Genomic DNA, 24,187 nt, shown 5'->3' on the forward strand with positions numbered 1-24,187 from the left:
AAAGAAAATGTTGACAAGGTAATTTCGTTCGCCCAGGATTTTTCGGACTCTGAATGTATGCATGTATATTATAGGGTGGGCCGAAAGAATCGAATTTTTGCAGAGCACTTTGCCTTAGTGGGGAAATTTGTGACTCCCTAACACTAATTACTGTGCAAAATTTTGTGACTCTGAGTTAAATGTCTTCTGCTCTGCTAAGATACGTAAATTTTTGAGATTTTTAGAAAAGCATCAAATAAAGAGAAAATTTACGAAACATTTTAAATTCCACTGAACTTTAAGCCTTAGTGCAGTAATTTAACTTCCTAGTACTAACTGTTGGCATAAATTAAAGTTAAGTTTAAAATCCAGAAGTTAAGATATTTAAACTAAGCCAACATTAACTGGCCGTGTAATGTCAAGTTGGAGACAAGCAAAAAACATGTTTCAGAAAAATACATTTATTAAATATGACTAGAATAACATCCCCATAAAATACACCCCCAAAATATCATAACAAAAGTGGTTCCAGAATATAAAGAAAAATGTCACCAAGATGTCGATGCAGTCACTTGCCACTCCGAAGGATCAGGTAGAAAACGCACAAAAGGTCCGCCGAATCACACTTCAGGAATGTCCGGACTGAACAGGCAACATTACACAATACGTAGATCGGTAAACATCACAGGTAGACACGTGGAACTCACATCCCCGACATTTTAATTGGCCGGACACAACACAACAGGTCCTTCACCTGGACTCACTAATTCCAGGACTTGGAAGATTAAACATCACATACCACAAAACCCCCCGCTAGCATCGCGGGGAAAAACCCCCCACACGTGAGCCGGACTAGGCTTCACGATCAGAACCAACCACTGGGGATCGTTGAAAGAAGAAAAACGAGAGAGAGATCGCTGCCACTCGCCACAATATATATGTTTTATCAACCAATGAGATTCCATGCCTCGATGACGTCACCACACTAACTTCTACTTCGACCATCACTCATTTGCATATTCCACTACCGCGAATATTCGTACTCCTCTCCATAGCACGTGCGGTCAACAAGTGGAATTAATTCGAGTCGATCAGGTGACAACTCAACTTTTCTGAATCGACACATCGAGACATGCAATCTCCGATGGTTTCAGTAAACAGTCGCCATTAATTATGGCGTGGGGGAATCGTCGATTGAAGTGTTAGCACCAACTAGTTGACAGGTTCTACTTTTACCAGACTGGGCTTAAAGTAGGTACACTTAACTTTAAATTATTTTCTTTAAATTATCGGCTGTGGACCGAGAATAAAAACTAAATAAAATAAAATAATATTTTATGCTAACACTAACTACTGCGTAAAATTTCAAGCCTGTGAGTAAATATTTTCTGCTCTGGCAAAAGGCCTGAATTTTGAGAATTTTACATAAAATTCCTTAAATATGAGTGACACATTACAAAGTAGCAACATACCAAATACACTGCAATAGAGAGAGCATTTTGTTTATTATTACGGCCCTGAAGAGGGCAGTTTTTGGGGAGGAGAGCTTTGCTGATATATTATTATAAAATTGTTTGATTTTGGGATAAAAAGAAAGTTAAAAAAAAAGGTGGTGGGTGGGTAGTAGTGAGCTAAGTTGACAAATGTGTGAGTTGAGGAGAAAACTGAATATTAAAACACTGATGCGTTTATTGCCCTGAGTAGAATTTCTTAATCATTACTATGAGTTCTTGAAATAGGTCTCTCTGGAACCTCTTTCCCTCCCTCCTCCAAATATTCATACAGTCAATCTTGAAGGCCGGTATGGGACATCCCTGTTTTTGTTCACCTTTCCTTCAAAATTTCCAGGATGATTCAATGGTTTGAGAATGCACTCCTGTGTCCAGGTCTACGAAGTTGGTGGAACGGTTTCATTCACATAGTCAAGCCTTGCCAGTCCATCATATGACCTTTTCCCTCCAGAGTCAACCATACCTACAACTATTTGTGGCTTAACCAGTTGGATGGGACCCTGAAGACAGCTATGATTTATTAAACCAGACCAGAAACCGTGCAATCCCTGGTCCAGCACCCCCAGAGGTATCGTTTCACTTGGAGGACTTTGACCACGAGTCACCATTAATGAAGACGGTGGATCTTCGATCCAGCGAGGATCGAACCCGGGACCCCCCAGTCACAAGTCCAAAGTCTTACTGATCAGGCCACCATGGCCACGCCATCATATGACCGGAAACAGTCCGTGTTACTTTTGGTTCCTAATTCTACCTGCTTCAGAGTAAGAGCAGTTAAATTGGGCGTGACCCTTGGATTTTTGCCGTGAACATCGACGCAGATCTCCAGTTGGAACTTGTTGTCGATCATGCAGAGAACGCAGGAGCCTTTTTGGTACCGCCCAACATGATATTTTCTCAGATGCGCCAACTTGCAAAAATTATTGAGAGGGCCGGACGTCACCGGAGGAGGGGGGGGGGGGGGTCAAGAGGGTATTGAATCTCCCACAAATAAAGGGGTCTGGGCAATGCCGTATCCAGAACTTTTTTCGGGAGGGGACCCGGTTTCGCACATTGCCCAAGCACACACACACGCATAAAAATATAAAACATAGAAGTAAAAGTTCTAAACTTACTTACAAAGCTGGTTTTAAGACTTGATGGGGCACTAAGCTATTGCAGGTAAGTGTTTCCCTTTTGAGGCCCGGACATTTTTGTCCTAGTTGAAATAGACTATTCCCCCCCCCCCCCATGTCTTTTTTACTGATACAGCTCTCATGTTTTTGTCTCGTTTTTTTAATGCTCCCGCTGCTTTCATTTTTATTTTTTATTATTTTTATTCACTTGGTAGTGAGAAGGTTAACAGGAGAGTGGCCCTTTTGAGATGTAAAATATCCATTATTTTAGGGGGGTCTGGGAATTTTTTGAAAAATAGATATAAAAATCTGTATTTTGAGGCCTTAATTAGGGTAATTGAGACTACAAAAGTATGAAGAAAAATAGGCAAACAAAACCTTTTAAAAGTTATGCATTCTTTTGCAAGTCAAGATGAATCAAAATAAAAATTGCTTGTTCGACAAATCACAGACACTGATCCACAGAGAGGAGAAAAGAGAAATATATCGTCATTTGCTCATATAAGCTTTTAGTGTAATTTGTTTTGTTAATTCCCCCCCCCCCCCATTTTATCAAATACCCTATAGCAGAAATTGTTCAAAATGCTTTAAAAGAAATAGTTACAAAATTAAGAATAAAAAACTTTGTTATTTTCCTTTTCTGACATTAGTCTTTACTAAACATAAAGCTGAAAGTCTCTCTGTCTGTCAGGATCTCTGTGACGCGCATAGCGCCTAGAGTTTGCCATTATATTACATAGCGCCGTTTGTTCAATTTTCATGAAATTTGGCACAAAGTTAGTTTGTAGCATGTGGGTGTGCACCTCGAAGGGATTTTTTGAAAACTGGATGTGGTTCTTTTTCTATTCCAATTTTAGGAACAAAATTATCATAAGATGGACGAGTAAATTACGAAATTATCATAACGTGGAACCGTAATATGGGTACAAGCCAATTGGCGAGAAAATTCACCATACATTATTTGTAAATATACAGGCGAACCAAGAGACCTTTTAACTTTTCTATTACAGGCGAAGCCGTACGGATATCACTAGTAAATAATAAACCCTTCTTCTGTTTTATGTTACAAAATGTTTCGGGAGCGGGGAGCGGCCCACCTCTGGATACGGCCTTGGGTCTGGGCACCTTCTCCCGGAAAATTTTCAGATTTTTGTACTTTGTAACTGCTATTTTATACATATTTTTTGATGCATGTAATTTGCAAGAACCAGCAATATGTGTCATGAAGCTTTTAAGGTATTAGAATCTAAAAATTGGTATGCAAGTTTTCTGGTTCAATTACATCATGTCACTTGTCTTAAAAAATACTTTTACATTCTATTTTATAGTGAGCTGTGCAGTGGCCAAATATTGCTGGTTGCTGTAAGTGTTAATCCAACTTTTGAAGTCATCAAATTTCCATCTCATATTTGATGCAACACACCGTCAGCGCAGTCCTCTTAAATTCGAAAAAGGCAGGCCTAGGTGTAGGAGAGCCTCTTATAGTAAACTAAATAGGGTATTTGCTTTGAAATTTGGAATTTCATAAAGGCCTATATATTCCTTAGCACTTCACAGTTGTTACTGACTCTCCTAATAAAATGAAATTCCTCTTCAAGCAAAGCCCTGGTTACTTCCTTTAAAAAATGGCACACACAAACACAAATTATTGGGGGGCTCGAGCCCCTGCAAGCCCCATGGAGTCGGCACTAGTGTATTTTCTTCTTCTGACAAGTGACTCATCTGTTTCCACGACGTGACTGATGCCTCCATTCTTTCCTGCCCTTTCTTCTCTGTCCACCATCTCTTTCGCAATTACTTCTCATATATGAATACCTGTCTGACACAGGGGGGAATTGGCAGGGTCTCCAAACGCAGAGTGCTCTGCAGCTTTGGAAAAGTTTATGTCTTGGGCGAAAAAATAAGTGAGCCATAAGGCTTTTTTGATGGCAATTTTGCAATATCTGAACCAGGTTTTCTTGTCTCTTGCGACATTGCAGTCTTTGCTCCTAACATGCTTCTTCCAGCATCGAAAGAGGCCAAGTCCATGCCTACTGGAATCTAGCTTCATGTCATGGCCCTCAGGACAAGGGCTGCAGAGAGCAAAGGCTCCTTGTCAGTTATGTTGCCGTCCCCCCCCCCTGCCCAAAAGAAGAAAAGAAAAAAGGGGGAAAGAAGAAAGAAGGGGAAAAAGAAGAAAAAAGGAGAAGGAAAAAGAAAAGGGAAAAAAGGGGGGGGAACAAAACTGCAGAACAAATAACTCTATTTTAAGTGCCGCAACAGTAAATACCAAAAGAGTACATTTTACTTAATCTTTATGTTTTCTCTTATTCTGAGTCCCCCCCCCTTATTTCTTCTTTTCCTTCTTTTTTTATGTCAGTGTCGCAGGGCCCCCCAAGGTCCAGGCCCCTAGGCCTGCTCAGGACAATGCATGTTAGTGGGTAATAAACAGTTTACCTCGCACCAGCGCACGCATGTGTCATCATCCACAACTACCCTAAGCATAAAGTTATAGAAATCCATGAGAAAGTTACAGTTGGAAAAGATGAATTGAAACAAAAACTGAGCTGGATAATTCTTAAATAAAAATCAGGTAAAGCGCAGAATTTAACACTGATACTTTTCAGGAGATATTATTCATTATGTACACCTAGCAGTAAATTCGCAAAATTATAAAGTTGAATGTTATTTGCTGATGTACAACAACTAAGAACAGTTAAGGATAAGGTTACCGCACTAAGGCTTAAAGTTCAGCGGAATTTAAAATATTTTGTAAATGTTCTCTTTATTTGGATTTTTCTAAAAATCTCAAAAATTCAAGCCTCTCACCAGAGCAAAAGACATTAACTCAGAGTCACCAAATTTTTTACAGTAATTAGTGTGAGGGCGTCACAAATGTTCCACTCTAAGGCTATGTGCTCAGCAAAAATTTGATTTTTTTTGGGCCCCCAACCTAATGTGTATATATATATATATATATATATATATATATATATATATATATATATATATATATATATATATATATATATATATACATATATATATATATATATACAGTAAAACCCCTCCTAACAGACACCCCTCTTATGCGTGCAATTTTTAATTCCCCGGTTCCAAGGCAAATAATGTTATTAAACTCCTGTCCTGCAAACACCTCTACTCAGAAACATTTGTCCTAATAGTGTCTGCATTAGAGGGATTTTACTCCATATATAAACAAATCTACAGGGTCAAACAAATTCTGGGCTACTAAAAAATATACTTTGGCAACTATTTTTTTCAGAACAAGAATCCTTTAGAAGCCATGTTACATTGAATTTTCATATAAACTAATCTCTCTGACAACTAGACTTCTTCCTGGTTTCTAAGATTTTATATTTTTTGTATGCCTCGATACATATATATACGTTGAGATTACTCTATAACCTCCCATACAACATAAAATACAGATTTCATTCTTAGGAACATGTTGAATAAAAATACTTTTAAATGTAATAAATAAATAAATAAATAATGTAGAAGTAAAATCAAATGAAAAATGTCAATACAAAACATGATATTCTACCAACTTCTTATTTGTACTATAACCATAAAGAAGCATCCTTAAAAAAAAAGAACTTCCTCAAAAGTAAGCAAATGGATTCTGAACCTCAAAGCTAGACTAACCTAAGTAACATAATTGCTACTTTACAGGAGAGAGGTGAAACGTTTGGCAAGTGCATACAAAGGATGAGGATTGTGCTCTTTTAACACTGGTAAAAAAAAATTTAAAAAAAAAATTAGAATTATGTTCACATGGCTCGATGAGGGATAGGAATCTCCAAACAATGCACTAATAAACGAAAAATCACAATTTTTGGACTTGCGTTAGTCTGGCTTTGAGGTACATAACATCATCAAAAGCTTCCATACCATATGAACTGATAATGTGAAATTTAGATAATCCTAAAACCAAAGTTTTGTTCCTCACACGATCATGCTAATCCTATGTTTTTCTTTGTCTTTAATGATGCAAAGAAAATGGTTAAAGGAACATAAAAGTATGTATGCTTGCAAGAGGTTACCCGAAAGCAACCGGAATATCCTCGTGTATGGTGGAGTTACCAATTTATGTATTTTTCACGCTAGGTAAGCATTAGGCAGTTCATTAAAATAAAATTGTAGGGAGAGATGGGGTTGTTTGGACCACTGGGCACGTTCGATCGGCCTCAATAATTTTAATACTATTAATATTTTTAATTTTAATCTATGACCAACAAATATTCCCTATAATAATACAAATCCTATAACAAAATCTCATGATACAGTTATATTGAACAAATTTTATTTCAGAAAAAATTTTTATTGCTTCTTTCTCAGTACTGAGTCATTCTAGTTTCTTCATAAATTGACAGCATTTCTTCCGACCAAGAACGTGTTGCGGGTTGGTCCACTTTTAGAAAAACCCCAAAAAACGAAAACTGTTAGATAAATTTAAAAATAAATATTATAGTATTAGCAATGGTCAAGTTGATAAAGACCTAAGTTGTGCTGATTATTGAGAAAATATGGATGGTTCTGGCATAAATAATGCAAAAGTAGAAGTTTATCAATTCAATATATTTTAATACGTTACATTGATATTTAAAAAAAAATTAATTATAATACTACAGTCGACTCCCGCTACAACGCGATCCGACTTACGCGAAATGGCTATAACGCGAGTTTTTCAGGAGCAACGAATTTTAGCGCTAAAGCGAATTTCTCCCTCTCAACGCGAAAATATTTGGAAAGGAATTGGGATGCTAAGTTTCGGCTTTGCTATTGACTACTAAACATTAATTCGTGAACGTACTTTCATCTTTTTTGCATCACTGACTGCGCAAGTTCTCACATACCGCACTATAAACATAGCGTTTTTAGTGTGTATGTACCGCCACTCCTGATTTTTCATTTATTTATTCCAAATATGAAAGGTGATGAAATGTTGTGGCACTATAGGCACGCTGTTTCATCTAAAGTTTGAAGATGGAAACAAGCAGCGAAAGTTTGCAACAATTTAAGAAAAGGTAAAGATTCTTGATAACCTTAACAACTAGAAAGTGGGTCGAAGGTAGCACGACAATTAGGTATGGGGGTGGGGGGTGAATCTTTCAGACGTATAATTAAAAGTCAAGAGAAGGCAATCCACATAAGTCCAGCGGGTCCTGGAGGGGCGTTACCATAGATGTAAGTGTTATAAAAGTAAATGTGAATCTATTGCATTAAAAAATGCATTGGACTGACGATCAGATTGTGCAGAATAAATCATTGTCTTCAATTTTTTAAGTTATAAATGCAACTTATTGTATTCACTGTATAGTAGTACTATTACAGAGCAGTGCTTTATTATTACTACATACTGTATGTACAGTACTGTTTTATTTTTATTTATATCTCTCCCATTGATCATTGATTTTGTGCATCGTAACAGTATTTTATGTTAAATAATGCAACGACTTTTTAAAAAACACGGTAAAAATTCCGTACTTTATGTAAGGAACGGTAATATATAGTTAACAAATGGTCAAAAACAGTTTAAATGGTGTTTAAAAATGTCTAAAGTGATTAAGTATGTTTTAAAAAAAATCATATACACAACACTTTTCCACAACGCGAAATTTCGACTTACGCGAGGAGTCTTGGAACGCATCCCTCGCGTAAGTCGGGATCCGACTGTAATGCTAAATACAAAAGAATATAAGTTAGTTATAATATTGGACAATATTTATCATTAAAATTATTAAAGAAGTCGTTTTCGTAATAAGGACCAATGTACCTGGCACCCAGGACATGTTGGTCCGCTTTAGAGTTCAGTCAAAAAGTTAATATAAAATAGGTTAATAAACCGAACAATTTCAAAAAAATTTGGTACAATGAGAAATTTTAATGAATTTAATGGATAAAAACAAACTGCTTATTTCATTTTTTTATGAGATAAAAAATGATAAGTAGAAAAGTGGGGACCAAAGTGCCCCATCTCTCCCTACTCCACGATTTCAGAAGGAAAGGTTTTAATTTAGTTACAGTATTTTTTCTAAAGGGTTGAAACTCAATTCTGGGGGAAAGTTCCCTGTATGAATATGCAACATCACAAACAAAGAGCAAACACTGATAGTAGGAAAGGAACATGTATATCCTGATAGTTAAATCACAGAAAATAAACAAACAAATAACTATAAATAAGAAAATGTAAAGAAGAATTAATATTAAAATAGTAATATGATGACTAAATATTGAGTGTTCCCCCCTCCCCCCCCCACAAGAAAGGCTTCTCATTAACATAAAAAATGCAAAACTTTAGCAGAACAAAGAAATATGACTTATCTCACTCTGTCTGGATAAAATTTATATAAAATTAAAATTGCGTGTGGGGTACAGCATTGATTTATTTTTAAATTTTATGATAGATATTTTTATACAATGAAAAACATTTCAAATGAAATTAGGGGACCAAAATATATTTTTAGGTAGCATGAAAAGACAACAATTTCATGAAGTTAAAGTGATGAAGAGAAAATGAGAAACAAGCTATTGAACTTCAGAACAAACAAATTTTTAAAGTATTTTCAAGAATGGAATTACTGATTGGACGACTATACTATGATGCACATCGCATTGAAAGTGATCGTTTTTTTTTAAATGTTTGTTTATTTTACTTAAATCTTTAACCCTTACAAAAGCGCTCCAGTTGTTTTTGCGTAATCTTTCTTATATGTGTGTGTACACACACACACACACCTATAGAAATAAAAGTTCTGAGAACATTACATTGGTGATGTGATGATACAAAACAAAGAAAAATAACAATCAGAAAGATAATTGCTTTGCTGTATAAGACAATCAATTTGATTTATTTTTTTTTTTAATGAAAGGTACGCTAAGCTAATATTTGAATGAAATATTTTTCTTTTGTGTTGTATTTCTGAGCAGTCAGGCTAGGAACAATCAGCATTAATCAAAAATATAAAGAATGAAAATGTAAATTTACTCTTTTTTTAAACATAATTTCATATATGTTCTTCAAGAACTTGAAAGACAAGGAAAAGTAATTCATAAAACTTGCACCAACGGATGATAAAAATCAATTTTCTTCATATCTTCAAGCTTGGATATTAAAAGTACTGCATTAAAAAAAAAAGGCAAAACATTAGTTTTAAGCATGAATAATTGGTCAGTCACTGGAATAAAAAAAAGTTTTGAAACAATAAATATGATTAAAAATAAATTGAAATATAAAATTCAATATAAGTCGTCATAACAGGTTTAATAAAACTTTCTTTACATTAGAAACATAACATGGAAAATGATTTTTTTTTTTTAAATTGAAAATATAAACACCTTTCATGCGAGGATATCCATTACTTATTTACTGTTGCTTGAATGCAATATAATAAATACTCTTGCTAGAAAAATAATTAGTACATGAAATGATTTTTCATCAGAAAGTTGTTTCATAACACATAAGAATAAGTTTAATCCTTTAAAAGTACGGGTCAGCAAAGTAAAGCTGCCTTTTAAGGATTCTTGGTTAACAAGATGATGCAAATGATGAAAAATGTAACTTATGCAAAGAATAAGACTCAGTCATTTAAGTGAGGAAGGCATTTGGAGAATGTTTCAGCTTCAAAACTTACACGTAGCTTTTATACAAGGGTGACTAATACACATTTAAACATGATATATTTATTTATAAAATATTACTTCTTGGATACATTAAAAAAAAAACTAATAACAGCCTATACTGGGGGAAAATGTGTTTTACATGTACCTACACAGCATTGCTAAAATTTTCAGTAGGATTATTTACAAAAGATTATTACAAAAGTTTATTTAGTAAGGCTCATTTACAACCGTTTATCCTCAAATCCTCAAAATTGAGTTTTTGTCTTTATTGTAATTTTGTTACAATTTTGTTACAATTAGTTACAATAACTACTTATCTTTAATATTTTTAATGCTATCATAAGTCAAGCATAAGTTCGATCTAGAAATTTTTTAAGCAAAAAATACCTTCACTGGGCTGCTACATGTTTTTGAATTTTTACCAGTCTGAGAGCCCCCCCCCCCCCCAAAAAAAAAAAAGGTTGAGAAATGTAGGTCTAAAGCTCACATGCAAGGAATGCAAAACATATTGTAAAAAATTAATAAGTAGTTACATTATCAGACCCCCCCCCCCTTTTTTTTCCAATTTTAAAAAAAATAATTAATAAATAGAAATATCTGTGTAGTAGATATTCACTCCAATGAACCACAAGGAATATTTTTTGTAACTGATTAAACATGATAAAGAGCATTTCAGTTTATAGGCAAAATAACATTTTTCTCATTGCATGCAGATTCACAGAGTAGTTAATCTAACCAGTGTGTGGCGTTGGTAAAGCTATTTACAATTTGATACATTTTTACAGTGAATTAATACAAAATATAGAAATATAAATTTATCAGTAGAATTTTATAGCCGAACCTTGTAAAATCTGGAAACTTCATGGCAATGTGCACAAATTCAGTAAATGCAATCGCACCATCTTGATCAATATCTGCATCAAGCAAAACCTGTTTAAAAAAACACCATAGTTTAAAAAAGAGCCAAAACTTGACAAATAAATATTTTTTATAAAAGTAATCTTAATTGAAAATAATATTCAGAACAAAGAAATAACAATAAAAAAATTACAAAACTACATTCAACTCTCGTCTTACACTTCAAAAAGTTTTATTTATTTTCCAGAATATTTTTTCATGAATCTAATATCCACTAACTGCTTTCATTATTCGGTGCTCAAAATTTGACTTAAAAATATTCATCAAATTATTAAGCATTACATGGTGTTAAAAATTTTAATTACATATAATTTTAAAGAATTCTGAATTTTACTATTTTAAAGAAATATTACTATTAGAAATAAGAGGAAGGAGAAAGGAATATCTTAAAACACTTTATTATGGAAGAAAGCAAGGAACCCTAAATAATTTTGATGTATTGAGGGTGGTCAATTTTGTAAAACCAAAAACCATAAATTTAATCTGAGAAATTAATCAGCAAATAAAGGATTCACCTTAAATCAAGATATAAAACCTTAAGCAGTTAAAATAAAGTGGAAGAATTAACTTTCTCCATTTTTAAATCCATAGATTGTTCAAAACTAAATTAAAAAGGAAAAAAAAAACAACTTCACAACCAAACTTTCTGAGAGCATATAAAACCAATTCAAAAAAAAGGAAAGAAAGAAAAGACTTGAGAGTATAAACTATTTCGTCACCTCAGAGCAACAGTAAGACACATAATCCTAGGAATAACAGTAAGATATCCAACTGTTGCTTTGAGGAGGTGATTTATTAACTTTTTACAATTATTGAAGCCTTTTTTTTTGACAGAGTCAATAACTGACTTTCTAAAAACTTTTGGGACAGCCAGCCAAATTATTGGCATTTACAGAAGAGAATGCCATAAGCTTAAGTCATTTTTTGAAGAGTTCTGCTCAGACAAAAACAACTGAGTTTGAGAGTGCAATAAAATTTGAAAAATGTCACACAAAAATCTCGAAAAATATTTTTATTGCAAATATTTTTGTCTTATTATCCCCTTTTTACTTGGAATCAGTTAAACTTTCTATTATTTATAGCCTTCTAGTGATCTTAAACCAACTTTAGGCTTTTATACTAAACTAAACAACACCTGCCTGTACTAGACAGGGCATTAATTATGACCTAATAAAAGAATATTTCAGTTGGTTCCAATGTTTACACATTTGATATTTAAAAGAAAGCTTTTTAATTTAGAACATATTTTCATAATCTATGCTTAGAAGGGGTCAGAAAAATGTTAAAAATTAGAAAATGAAAAAGCATTGTACTGGCGCCTCTAGCAGTGCTGCTAAAAAGAAAATAATAATAACAATAATTTTTATTCTCTTTCAAAGAAAATTAAGGAAATAAATTTTTGAATGACGTCATGTTTTGTGCCACACATTCAAATTTCTTCAATCCAAATTTTCAGTCAAGGTTGGAATTTTGAGGTCCAGGGAAGTATTTATTTATTTATTTAATTATGTCCATATACAGTAAAAAAAAAAAAGAGAAAGATAAAGAAAGAAAACTAAAAACCCACATAAATATTTATATATATTATTAGTGGTACCCGCACGGCTTTACCCATAGTAAAAAATAAAAAGGTCATTTGGTTCGCCTGTATATTAATGGATGCTGAACTTCTCGCCAATTTGCCCGTCCATGTTATGGGCCCACATTATGATAATTTACTCGACCGTGTTATAATTCATTCTTCCATGTTATGATAATTCGCTCGGTAAAATGTTCTTAAAATTGGAATAGAAAAAGAACAAAATCCAATTTTCCAAAAAATCGCTTTGAGGTGTTCACCACTATACTACGAACTAATTTCGTGCCAAATTTCATAAAATTCGGTCGAACGATTGAGGCACTATGCGCATAACAGAGATCCAAAGACACAGACTTTCAGCTTTATTATTAGTAAAGATTACAAAAGAATGAAAACAAAACTTTCTTTCAGAAAGCTATAATGTTGATTCATGTTTTTTGCCATTTTTCAGCTTTTAATTTAACTATTAGCCCCTTTCATTGGTCGCCCTTGGCAGGTAGGTTGGTGTTTATATGTTAGTGTTTTGCGTACATGCACTGCAATCTAGAACATACTTACAGAATCTCGAACTTTTAGCCAATCTTCTCTGGGAAGTTTATCACTTTTAAGCAGTCGATTTAAAAGTTCAGCAATGTCTTGACAACATATGAAGTCATCATCAGTAAAATCTAATTTTAAAAAAAAATGTTCATAATTATTCTGTTAATAGGCTTAGACAAAATAGTTTTCACGGAATTTTTCTTAAACAAAAAGTTAAAAGCATACACATAACAGTATTACAAAGCAAGGAAAAGAGAGGGGAATTCATTTCCTTTCTATAGCTTTGTTAATGTTCAAAATAAAATAGCTTGTCCAGGGATAAAATATACTTCATTTAGTTACTCAAGAATCCCATAGTTACAAGCTTCATATAAAACAAGCTGATGTGTGCATCACATGACTTTCTTTTCACCAATTTAATGCTATTTCCCCATTATTGGCAATTTTATTGTGATTCAATAGTTAACTCTCTAAATATTGCCAATAGTGGCCAAAATGAAACCAGATTAAAAAATTTTAAAAATCGCCAAATTTGTCGACAGAACTTGGCGATCAAAAGTTTGGCGATATATCGCCAAGTGTCTGCCAAATTATAACACCACTTGAGTTTGCATTGAAATTAGCAATGATTTCCCCCCAAAAAGGTGTAAAAGACCCTCTTTGGAACATACGAATGCAACCAAAAAGGGAGGTGCACAACTAAACCCCACTAGGAGTCTAAGTACCAAATTTCAACTTTCTAGGACATACCGTTCTTGAGTTATCTTACTAATATTATATATGCGAAAGTTTGTCTGTATGGATGTATGGATGTTTGTTACTCTTTCACGCAAAAACTACTGAATGGATTTTGATGAAACTTTACAATAATATAGCTTATGCATCAGAATAACACATAGGGTAGTTTTCGTCCTGTTATGGGGGGCAAAACCCCCTTAAGGGGGCAATAAAACACAATTTTTGTATAAATACTCTAATATTGGGATGAAAAAATACTTGCACATATTTACATTATATGTCCATCGAAAGCTCTGATTTTTCTGCTGAAGATGGCACCTGTTCGAAATTTCTAAGTAGAATAAAAAACGAGTTATGAGCTTTTTAGATCCATGTTCGAAGGCTTTCCTCAACTCAATACAGTATTTAGTGTATCATCTCAACTCCCTGTCGATAGCGACAATTGTTGTATAGTTGACTTTCTTTGCTTTTCGTGATTGTTCAAGGCTTTTCTCAAGTCAAATCTTGAAGTAAGATTTTTGCACAAGATTGGCAAATACTACATGATTTGGCTGATGATTTTCCATTTAAACGGAACTTTAATGTAATTAATGGTTTTTATTATTATTTATGCTGATTGAACACTTACTCATTATCCAAACAACCAGCAGATCGCCAAAATTTTTGCAGAAAGATTTCCGTAGCTGATGCATTTGGCAGTTTTTTCAACGTTGCTGTTTTTGAAGCCGAAGACTACGTCATAATGTTTCTAAGCTTTCACCATGTAAACAAAATATCGCCAATCAAAGAATTTTCAAAAGACTTTTTTTACTGTGTTAAATAATCCAGCAACTAAATTAGGCAAATCCATAAACAGCACAAAAACTTCCATTAATTTTCCTTTTTGCACAATTTCAAACAATCACCAAATTTTATTACTTATTTTGGTAACATTTCGGATGAAACTGTTTAGCGCCATTTTATGGTGACCAAAAATATCTCAGCATCTGGCGACGATATCTCTGTAACGAAAATTAATATCATATCGTTTTACAAAGTAAGGAAAGAATGGGGGAGCATCATCGAAGGTACCCCGAAACGACTTTCGCAAATTCGGTAAAATCGCACCAAGAGCCACAATGATTGAAATTTCCCGAAATAACTAAAGCAAGTATAAAGGGATTACGAGCGCAGCTACTTTTTTTGAATCACTTCGTACTTCATTAGCCATACAGAGAAGGTTTTAGACTCCATGTTTAAAAAAAAGTATCAACAGATTAATCTTTTTAAACATGAGAAGATTAATTTCATGTTTTTTAAATTTGTATATGCTTAAATATAGTGCTTTCGTTTCTAAATCTATACTACTTTGTTCTTTATACTTATTGCTATTTTAGTTTTATGGGTAAGGAAGAAACTCGATTTTTAATCACGTCAAAAAGATGTGTTTTAAATTCTTTCACTTAAAACAGAAAACAAAAGCAAGTAACGATTTTTTCTAATAATTATTACTGACCCAGGCAACGCCGGGTATTTTTGCTAGTGTGATATACATAATCACATACATAAGGACATCATGAGAAAACTCGTAATTAACTCAGGGATCCTCAAAATGAATATTTCGGGTGTCTATACGTTCTTAGGCACTTACACATGTGTGGTCGGGTTGAAAAAAAACTCAACATTCTTTCGGGGGTGAGCAAAACAGAAGTTAAGATCGATTTTTGAGTGAAATTTTTTTCGTGAATACAATACTTCCTTTTTTGTGAAAGGAAGTAAAAATTTGTAAACAGTATTTTTGAATTGAGTAAAAATTGGGGGAAAATGATGCTTTTAAACAAGTGCTCCTAACCCCTCTACTTTTTTTAAAATCTTTTTTGTCAACAATGTAAAAAAAAGCAAACATATGGCATAGATTTGTTTATTTATATTAATACATTAAATAACTACAAAATGAAAATATATTTATGCTCATTTGATTATGGTTAAGGATTGTCTATTCCTGCTGCTGTCTTATCACTTGTTTAAAAAATTGTACAGATAGAACTACTACTACTCTACTACTTAAATGATACATACTCAATTTCAATACATAATTATACATTTTCTTTAGAAATATGAGGCCAGATAATGCAAAGAAGACATAGAAAAAAAGGAGGTCCTACTTTGGAACTCATAATGTGTCCAACTTGAGAAAAACAAACAGGTTTTGTTAGTTATAAATTGTTACAGTTTTCAAAACTCATAATCAGTTACCATATTTTCCTGCATATTATCCAGAGCGGCATATAATCCATAGCCCCTACAATCAGCCTGAAGGAAAAAAATCTTTGAACAATCTGTTGCAGTGCATATTCCATTATCGATGTCAAAAACAACGTAGTTTTGATTTAACACACTATTTCAGCAACTAAATTAAAAATATGGAGTTAATTTTTAATATCTTTTAATTTAACATTTTTATTAAGGTACAATCTTAATTTATAAAGTCAATAATTTATTTTTATAAATTGAGATTGTACCTTAATAAAAAAAAGTAATTTTTAAGGTACAATCAAAATTAATCTAAAAACTGCTTCTTCTATGACTGTAGGTATTTTACAGTCTGAATCGCGTAAGAGAAAAATTCAAAGCTTTGTAAAATAAACAACCCTACAGGCTTGATTGTAGAGAACGGTCTCCATTAGGACTGGGCGATATCAGAATTTTAATACCGCGATATATGGCTCTCCAAATATTGATATTTTTGATGTATCGATATATTCTTTGGGGGGGGGGGGGGTCATAACATTCAAATACTACTCATAAATGACTGACTCAAACTAAACAATGGTGATTGCACAGGTTGCAGACAAAGAACTGAATTATTTATGCCGCCAGCCATTAGTATATGCCACTGTATTTGCAAAATAAGGGACAGTAAATCAAATCTAGCTGACGTGTTTATAATCTTTTTTTTCTCATACTACTATAATAATATATTATAACTCCTTAATGCTTTAGTTTATTATTCTTTTTTTTTTCATTCATATTTTTGTATATACTGGGGGGCTATCTCCTCCCTCACCCCCTTGTTATTGCTCCAAACTCCCAGAAACTGCAAGCAGTCCCATTTAGAGCAGTTTGTGATCAGATCTTGCCTCTCACCTTCACCACATGCTAACTACAGCATTGTAATCCATTAGGTGCAGTTTCAATAAAACTTATATTAACAGTGTAGTTTGACTACTAAATTTTATCTGGGCTTGCCAATTTCATCAAAAGAATGTAACAAAAATTTGGTATTTTTGTAATTAAGCACAATTAATTTTTCTACGCTTGGATATAGAAAAATTGGTTGAAAATTCTTGTCAACTGATTACACAAGAATTATGCATTTGCAGCTTTTTTAAAGCAACCATTACATAAATTTAAACTTACCGTATATTCTAAATGCATATTCAATTTTCAATAACAAATCAGCTTTAGGACTAAAAATAGACATCATATCTAAATAATCTTCAAATGTCATATAATCTCCAGATGAACAAAAAACTTTAAACATACGATCTTTAAAAGGATTTACCTGGAAAAAAAAGGAGAATAAAAATTTTTAGTTCATGACATTGAAAAAAAAAAAAAGAAAAATGTGCATAGCAAAAAATTTAAAATTGCCTTTTTAGGTCTTATATTTAAAAACTACATACACTACCATAAAAGAAACAATTCAACACAAATGTACTTAACATGAAGTATAACATTATTTACACAAGTACCAGTAAATTATCACAAGTGAAGTCTTTAATTATTTAACCTTATAATTAACATGGGAAACTAATAAATGTTTTTTTTTAATCTATATGATACAAATCTACACATATCTGCCTGTCATTTAGGACATGGATTCTCAACCATTGATCAAGCAAACACGAACCGGTATAAGAGAAAAGTTGGCTGGCCCTTGGAGATTTTTACTTCTCATGTGCAAAGAAAAAAAAAAAAGCTAGAAATACACATTCTATGGATGCCTTTTTTTTCTATTGTTATTATTATTTATAAGCAAATAAAGGAATAAATTCAAAATATAGTTACTCTGAATTCTGGAAGTTCCAAAGCTTTTTCTGATGTCAGGTATGCAATCTGTGATTCTTCAAAATAACTAGGCTCCATCTCACAAAATGTTTGATAAGCTCTAAAAGCATAGTAACATTTTTAACAATCAAAAGAGAAAGAATCAAAGAATTGAATTTGTTTCTGATAATTTAATGAAAAATGTAGCTACGGTTTGAAAGTTTTTTTTTTTTTTAACTTTTTTTTTTCTTGCAACTTTTTATGATCTACAACTAATCATTTTCTGTTTATAAAATATTTTTTTTGATAAATTTCAATACCTTTTCAGATTATTATTGCATAAAAAAAATTGACAACAGGGTTGTTCCTTCAATCAAAAGTAGTACTTTTCGTCACTGAAATTGATAGAATAAAGCAAAAAAAAAAAAAAAAAAAAAACCATGGACCCAGAAAATACTTTTATTTTCCCAACAGTTATTTTTTGATTAATTTTTTAAAGTGTCCAAATTTTCAAACAAGGCGTGGTTTTGATGACATCACAAATGATGCTATTTGGCGCATCTTTCTTCGGTGGTTTGACGTTGCGATAATCAGGAAGCGAATTAAAATTAAGCTCTATGCTTGTTATCAACCATATCGTTGCCAATACACGTGAGTAAAGATGCGAATTAAATATTTTGTTCTGTGAATGGCAACATTGAATGGTATTTCATCATTTGTGATGTCATACGGCAGAAGTGTAAACAATGAAAGCGCACCCATTTAAGTAATTTTTTATTTAATATTAAACTTAAACAAATTATTTAAAAAATGGTCAGATGCCATGTTTTTAAGCATGCCCTTTCAGAAAAAATAAAGAAATTCAGGATTGGCTAGTTTTTGATGCATGATAGTTTTTGACAGTTTTATCCATGGTTTGCTGTCATGTCAAAAATCTATGTCCAAAACCTCTAATTTTACAACTCTTTTAAATGAAACCGGTAGTATTGACACCTGAAACAATGCATTAAGGAGATAGCTAATGCAAGAATATGATCAAATATTTATGCAACCTTTTAAAAAAGGCATTGTCACAAGCCCAAATTATTCATGTGTACAAGGACTGCTTCAATTTCTCCCATTGTTAACAAAACATGATTAGAAAGTATCAATTTAAATCTTTGCTATATTCCATTTCAATTCTTTATTACATGTACTACATAAGTTAACTAGCCATTTATTTTTGTTTGATGAGCTATAGTGTATCTACAGCATAAAATCATATGAAAATTTAAATTATAATAAGATTTAAATAAAAAAAAGAGAAGAAATAGGCATAGTAAAAGCTATTCGTACAAAGCTGTATACCATCTTTTTCTTCTCTCATATTTTAAATTTAAATTTTATTGGCTGCTTTAGATTTAAACTAAATATAAAGATATTAAAATCAACTGCAGTTTTTGAGCGTTGTAATCAAGAAACCATATGCTTATTTTATTTTAGTGCTCTAACCTAGCAAGATTAAATTTACACTGAAAGAAATATTTGCATAATAAAAGAATATGAATACAATATTTGGGGGGAAACATGCAATCAATATGATGTTTATACAGTAAAACCTGTCTACAATGCAGGGGTGATTGTGAGTTCATCAAAAAATACCTGAAAGTTTCAAAGCGAGAAAGGGGGGGGGGGTAATCTTTGGCCCCTATTACTTAAGTGCATCTATGCCATAGTATAAAATAGTTTAATAGTCAGAGTCAAAATAGTGTGTGTACATTTGATTAAAATTTTAATGGGTTACAAAGTTACTTTTGAGCTGGTGTTATACAAAATTATCTTGACATTTGTCCATCTTAACGGATAGGTGTCCATCTTAAGGCTCTTGCAGGTATATTTGATGAGTATTATACAATTTTTAAAAATTGCGGAGGTAGGGAGTAAAAGCATAACAAAAAAAACATAATTCCGGTATTTTCGGACATAAAAATACCGGAAATGCGTCCGAAAATACCGGAAATTCGGTAAAATACCGGAACACAATCACCCCTGGATACTGTTGGGACCTAAAAAAAATATCGTAATAGACAGGTTATAGACAGTTTGATTATTCATGCTGACATTTTGCTGGGCCCCAAAAAAATATTGTTATATACAGGTTATCGTTATAAACAGTATCGTTATACACAGGTTTCATTGTAATAACTTTAAGGGCTAGCTTACCTAAGTATTTGCTGCTTGTTGAGATGAGTAAGGGCCTAGAAAAGTATTTTAAAAGTTAAGACAAATCTTTCACGATTATTTTTAAAAAAATAATAAGATTGATATTTACCTCATATTCCTCAAGTTCTACATCGTCTAAAACAGCTTTATTGGTTTTCTTAAGACAAGATGGCATATTTTTCTCACACATGGGATGACTGAATAGAAGACCCATAGTATTCCTATAGCTATTGTCATTCCATGTGCTAAAAGAACAGGGAAAATCAATTAATAATTTTTTTCATAAACAGGGTTGAAATAAGAAATATGTTTAAGCTGCAACATTTACAAGAACCAATATTTAAGTAAAAGTTTGAAAAAAAAATGTTGACTCCCCGAGGGCCTCACCTGGTATTAAGATACGCAAATTATTTCTATGCGTAGGAATATTATTTCTATTAGATGGATTTTGGTTTTTTGTAATTTCGTATACAGTCGACCCTTGGTATAACGAATCTTGCTGTCCAAACAAAATAGGATAAGAAATATTCTATCCTATCTTCTTCTTATTTATTTTAGCCTTTTTGGATTTTTTTATGAAAACAGCTGCTCTTGTTCATTTACTGTATTTGGCAAAATGAATGCTTACATGCACTAAATTTATTGTGTATCATACACCAAATAAAAAATCATTCATTAGACATAAAGCATTCAGGGGCATATCAATAAGAAGTCATTTTGACCTCCGAAAAATTTCTTTAATTATCAAATTTAGTCTGATAATTCAGCACATTTGGAGACAGTAAAATGTAGGTATGCATGCAAGCTCTTATTTTATCAACAGGAAAGTTAAGAATTTTATTCAATAAATTAGGATTTTCTACCCCTCAAAAAGTTGTATTTAGGGCACCCTTGAAAGCATGCATGATAGCTATTAATGAAATTTCATGTGAAAAGGGAGGATAATGTGTCCATGTAATTTATTGTAAATGGTTTCTAATGTTCTGAAAACTGATTTTCAATGCAAATTAATTCTGTGACGCAAATAGTTCGTATTAATCCTAAATTGTATTTAGAAACAAGTAGTAAATAATAGTACACACTAAGAGAGAAATGACAGAAAAAATAAACGTGTAAGATCAATTTTAAGTCTAATAAAATCTTGGTCTTCATTATTTTGGTTTTCTTTGAGGGAAAAAAAAATCTGCCGGTTATCTTATTGATAGTAAAGAAATTAACAGAAGAAAAAAAAATTAATACACATATTATGGTTAAAAATAAAATAGATAAATAACTAAAGATTTCAATAAAACAGGCATCGGAACAAATTTAAAAACATACCCCGATCATTTCATTAAGCATACAGATTGCTAATTCTAGAGAAACTAAATAAAAGGTCATTACACTTATTTGTTTTCACAATGACTCACTATTAAGAAAAGAACTCAAAATCCATTTTCGTTTCACACACATTGGTTCTTACATTAATACTAGAAACTACAAAATAAAACTTGAAGAAAATAGTAGATTCTAATCCACTTCTTACCCTTAAAAATTGTTACATTGCGAATTGATTGAACTCGCGCCAAATTTAAATAAACAAACACAGAGAAGAGAAAGTTGACCCAGCAACCAGTCCACTCATCAAAGAGGTAACAACTATCCGGAGTGATACACGTTTTTGTAGAGTCGACGATTCGCGGAGGAAGAAGAAAGCACTTTCGTTGATTGGAGGAACTGGAGGTGGACTCCCTCATATGAAAACGTGTAGGGACTCACTGGACTGGACTAGAGTCCCTAATAGGGACTCTAGACTGGACTCATCAGGGTTCCATAGTGAAAGCGTTCGGAAACGCTTGCGGTGGAACCGGTGACGTCACTTAACCGCGTTCGGAAACACTGAGTCTGGTTGCGTTCGACGAACCTCACCGATCTACCGGTAAGTAACCAGTTACTAACCGCGTCGTTCTATGATCAACCGGTTACCGCAGCGGTTACCATTCTAAGCAGTTGATTGGAGCATGTGATCATTAGCTGTCACGTGATTAACTAACCGGTCGCTCTCGGTCGTGCTCGTCGAACGCACTCTCTGTGTTGGCCAATCCGGTCGTGTTTCATGTTTTGATCGTAACGCACGTGACTTGCCTACTATGAAAGTTACGCGTTGATTGGAGTGTCGTTTGCTGCTGAACTAGAACTACCGCGGTTTAACCACGAGCGTTCGGAAACACAGCTGTTCTACCGGAATTCCTAGAGAAATTCCAAATACGTCATAACCACACCGGACCACGCGGTGTAACCGGTGGATCGTTTCCGAACGCAGCCTCTGTGTGCAATTTCGTTTTTTTTTTTTTTTTTCGCTCTTTCTTTCCTTCTTTTTCGCGACCTTGAACCAGTCCTGTTCGCCTTTGTTTTGTTTTTACGCTGTGCACCTTCATTTTTTTTTTTTTTTTTGCCCTCGAACCTGTGTGTTTTTTTTTTTTTTTTTTTTTTTTTTTTTTTTTTTTTTTTTTTTTTTTTTTTTTTTTTTTGTGCCCTTGAACCTGAGTAATTTTTTTTGTGCCCTCAAACCTGAGCTGCTATGGTTCTCCTTTGCGCCCTCGAGCCCGTGCGCCTTCGTTTTTATTTTATTCTATTTTGCTTTATTTACGTCCTTGAACGTGTGCGCTTTCGTTTTTCCTTTTTTTGGCCCCTTCGAACATGTATGCTTTCTTTCTTTTTTTTTAATTTTTTTTCACCTTCACACCTTTTTTTTTTTTTTTTTTCTTTTTCTTTTTTTTTTTTTTTTTTTTTTTTTTTTTTTTTTGCACATTTAAACCTGTGCACCTTCGTTTTTTCTTTTTGTGGCGCCCTTCCCTTTGAGTGAAAAATGAATTATAGAAGGGGAAACAAAGAATTTATTAAAACTGAAATAATAGCATGGTGACTGAATATTTAATTTTTTTGCATAAATTAGCAGAACAATAAATATTGATGACTAATCTCATGCTCTGCTCTCAAAATAAAATTAGCATAAAATTTAAGATGCATGTTTAACAAAACATAATAATTTTTGCTTCTATAACAGAAAAAAAAACATTACAGCAATTTTTTTTTATTCGACTTATTTATTTTTAATTTTTTAAAGTTTATGTATTAGAGAAATATTTTTGCAAATTCTATTTTCAAGAAGAAAATTTCCAAGAAAGGGGGGGGTCAAATTTTCCTGTTTTTGAGGATTTTTGAATTTTTTTTTATTTTCCCTGGGGTGTAGCAACCCTGCCGTAGCACTTGAGGGGGAGGGCTCCATCGCTCTTGGGAGAGGGGACGGGCATCCGTCTATTCTGAACTATAAAAAAACAAAACCATAAGATCTTAAAAGGTCTCTACTTCTTCATTAATGCACTGAAATTGTGAGCTCTTATTTTCATAGGCAAAACCCCCAAAGAAAGCAAAGAAAAATAAAGATTCAGTATTCCATGGCATAAAAACTGAAATCAATTGATTTGAAACACCAAAGTGGAAAAATATAGATATTTTGCACCAAAGAATATATTGGTTCTGGGAACCTCATATCTGCATTCTGGTACTGCATTTGTAGAAAATTGTTTTTTCATCACAGATGTTTCATGAATTAACTTGGACATGTTACATTTTCTGACATCACATAGCCTTTTACAGAAAACGTTTTAAAGAACAATTCATTTAACAATACTTTTTAATTTCATCAAAAGCATATCTATTTAAACCTGCCAACAATTTTTAAATAATAATTTTAATTTTAGTATTTTTTTGTTCACAACATGTGAATTCTCACTTGTGTGGCATGTCACACACATTATGTGACTGTTTATGATGCTTAATAACTTGTTTAATTAAAAATATGTAATTATTAGGGATGCACCGGATATCCGGCTGATTTTTTAACTATCCGGAACTATGAGGTATCCGATCCGGCAAGCCACTCCAGATCCGGATATCCGACAGTTTTT

At 32.9% G+C, this 24,187-nt stretch overlaps 1 protein-coding gene across 1 annotated transcript; it reads right to left on the reverse strand.

The window, feature by feature from the left end:
* Positions 1 to 9,637: 9,637 nt before the first annotated feature.
* LOC129225149 (calcium and integrin-binding protein 1-like) lies at positions 9,638 to 21,850 on the reverse strand. Its single transcript, XM_054859710.1, has 8 exons — positions 21,763 to 21,850; positions 20,347 to 20,482; positions 20,238 to 20,272; positions 18,057 to 18,156; positions 17,406 to 17,550; positions 13,287 to 13,396; positions 11,073 to 11,161; positions 9,638 to 9,729 (listed from the first exon to the last, which is right to left on the reverse strand). Exons 2-8 carry the CDS (start codon positions 20,449 to 20,451, stop codon positions 9,708 to 9,710), a joined length of 606 nt encoding a protein of 201 aa, XP_054715685.1. The 5' UTR covers positions 20,452 to 20,482; positions 21,763 to 21,850; the 3' UTR covers positions 9,638 to 9,707.
* Positions 21,851 to 24,187: the final 2,337 nt, after the last annotated feature.

Source organism: Uloborus diversus, chromosome 6 (assembly GCF_026930045.1).
Source record: "Uloborus diversus isolate 005 chromosome 6, Udiv.v.3.1, whole genome shotgun sequence".
NCBI classification, from domain to species: Eukaryota; Metazoa; Arthropoda; class Arachnida; order Araneae; family Uloboridae; genus Uloborus; species Uloborus diversus.

Excerpts from the sequence above, each read along its gene's own strand:
- LOC129225149 (XM_054859710.1), bottom strand. The coding sequence starts at position 20,451 with ATGGGTCTTCTATTCAGTCATCCCATGTGTGAGAAAAATATGCCATCT. Across the intron at positions 20,273-20,346 it reads TAGAACTTGAGGAATATGAG|GCCCTTACTCATCTCAACAA; the intron begins GTAAATATCAAT and ends ATACTTTTCTAG. Across the intron at positions 13,397-17,405 it reads ATATGCATTTAGAATATACG|ATTTTACTGATGATGACTTC; the intron begins GTAAGTTTAAAT and ends TTTTAAAATTAG.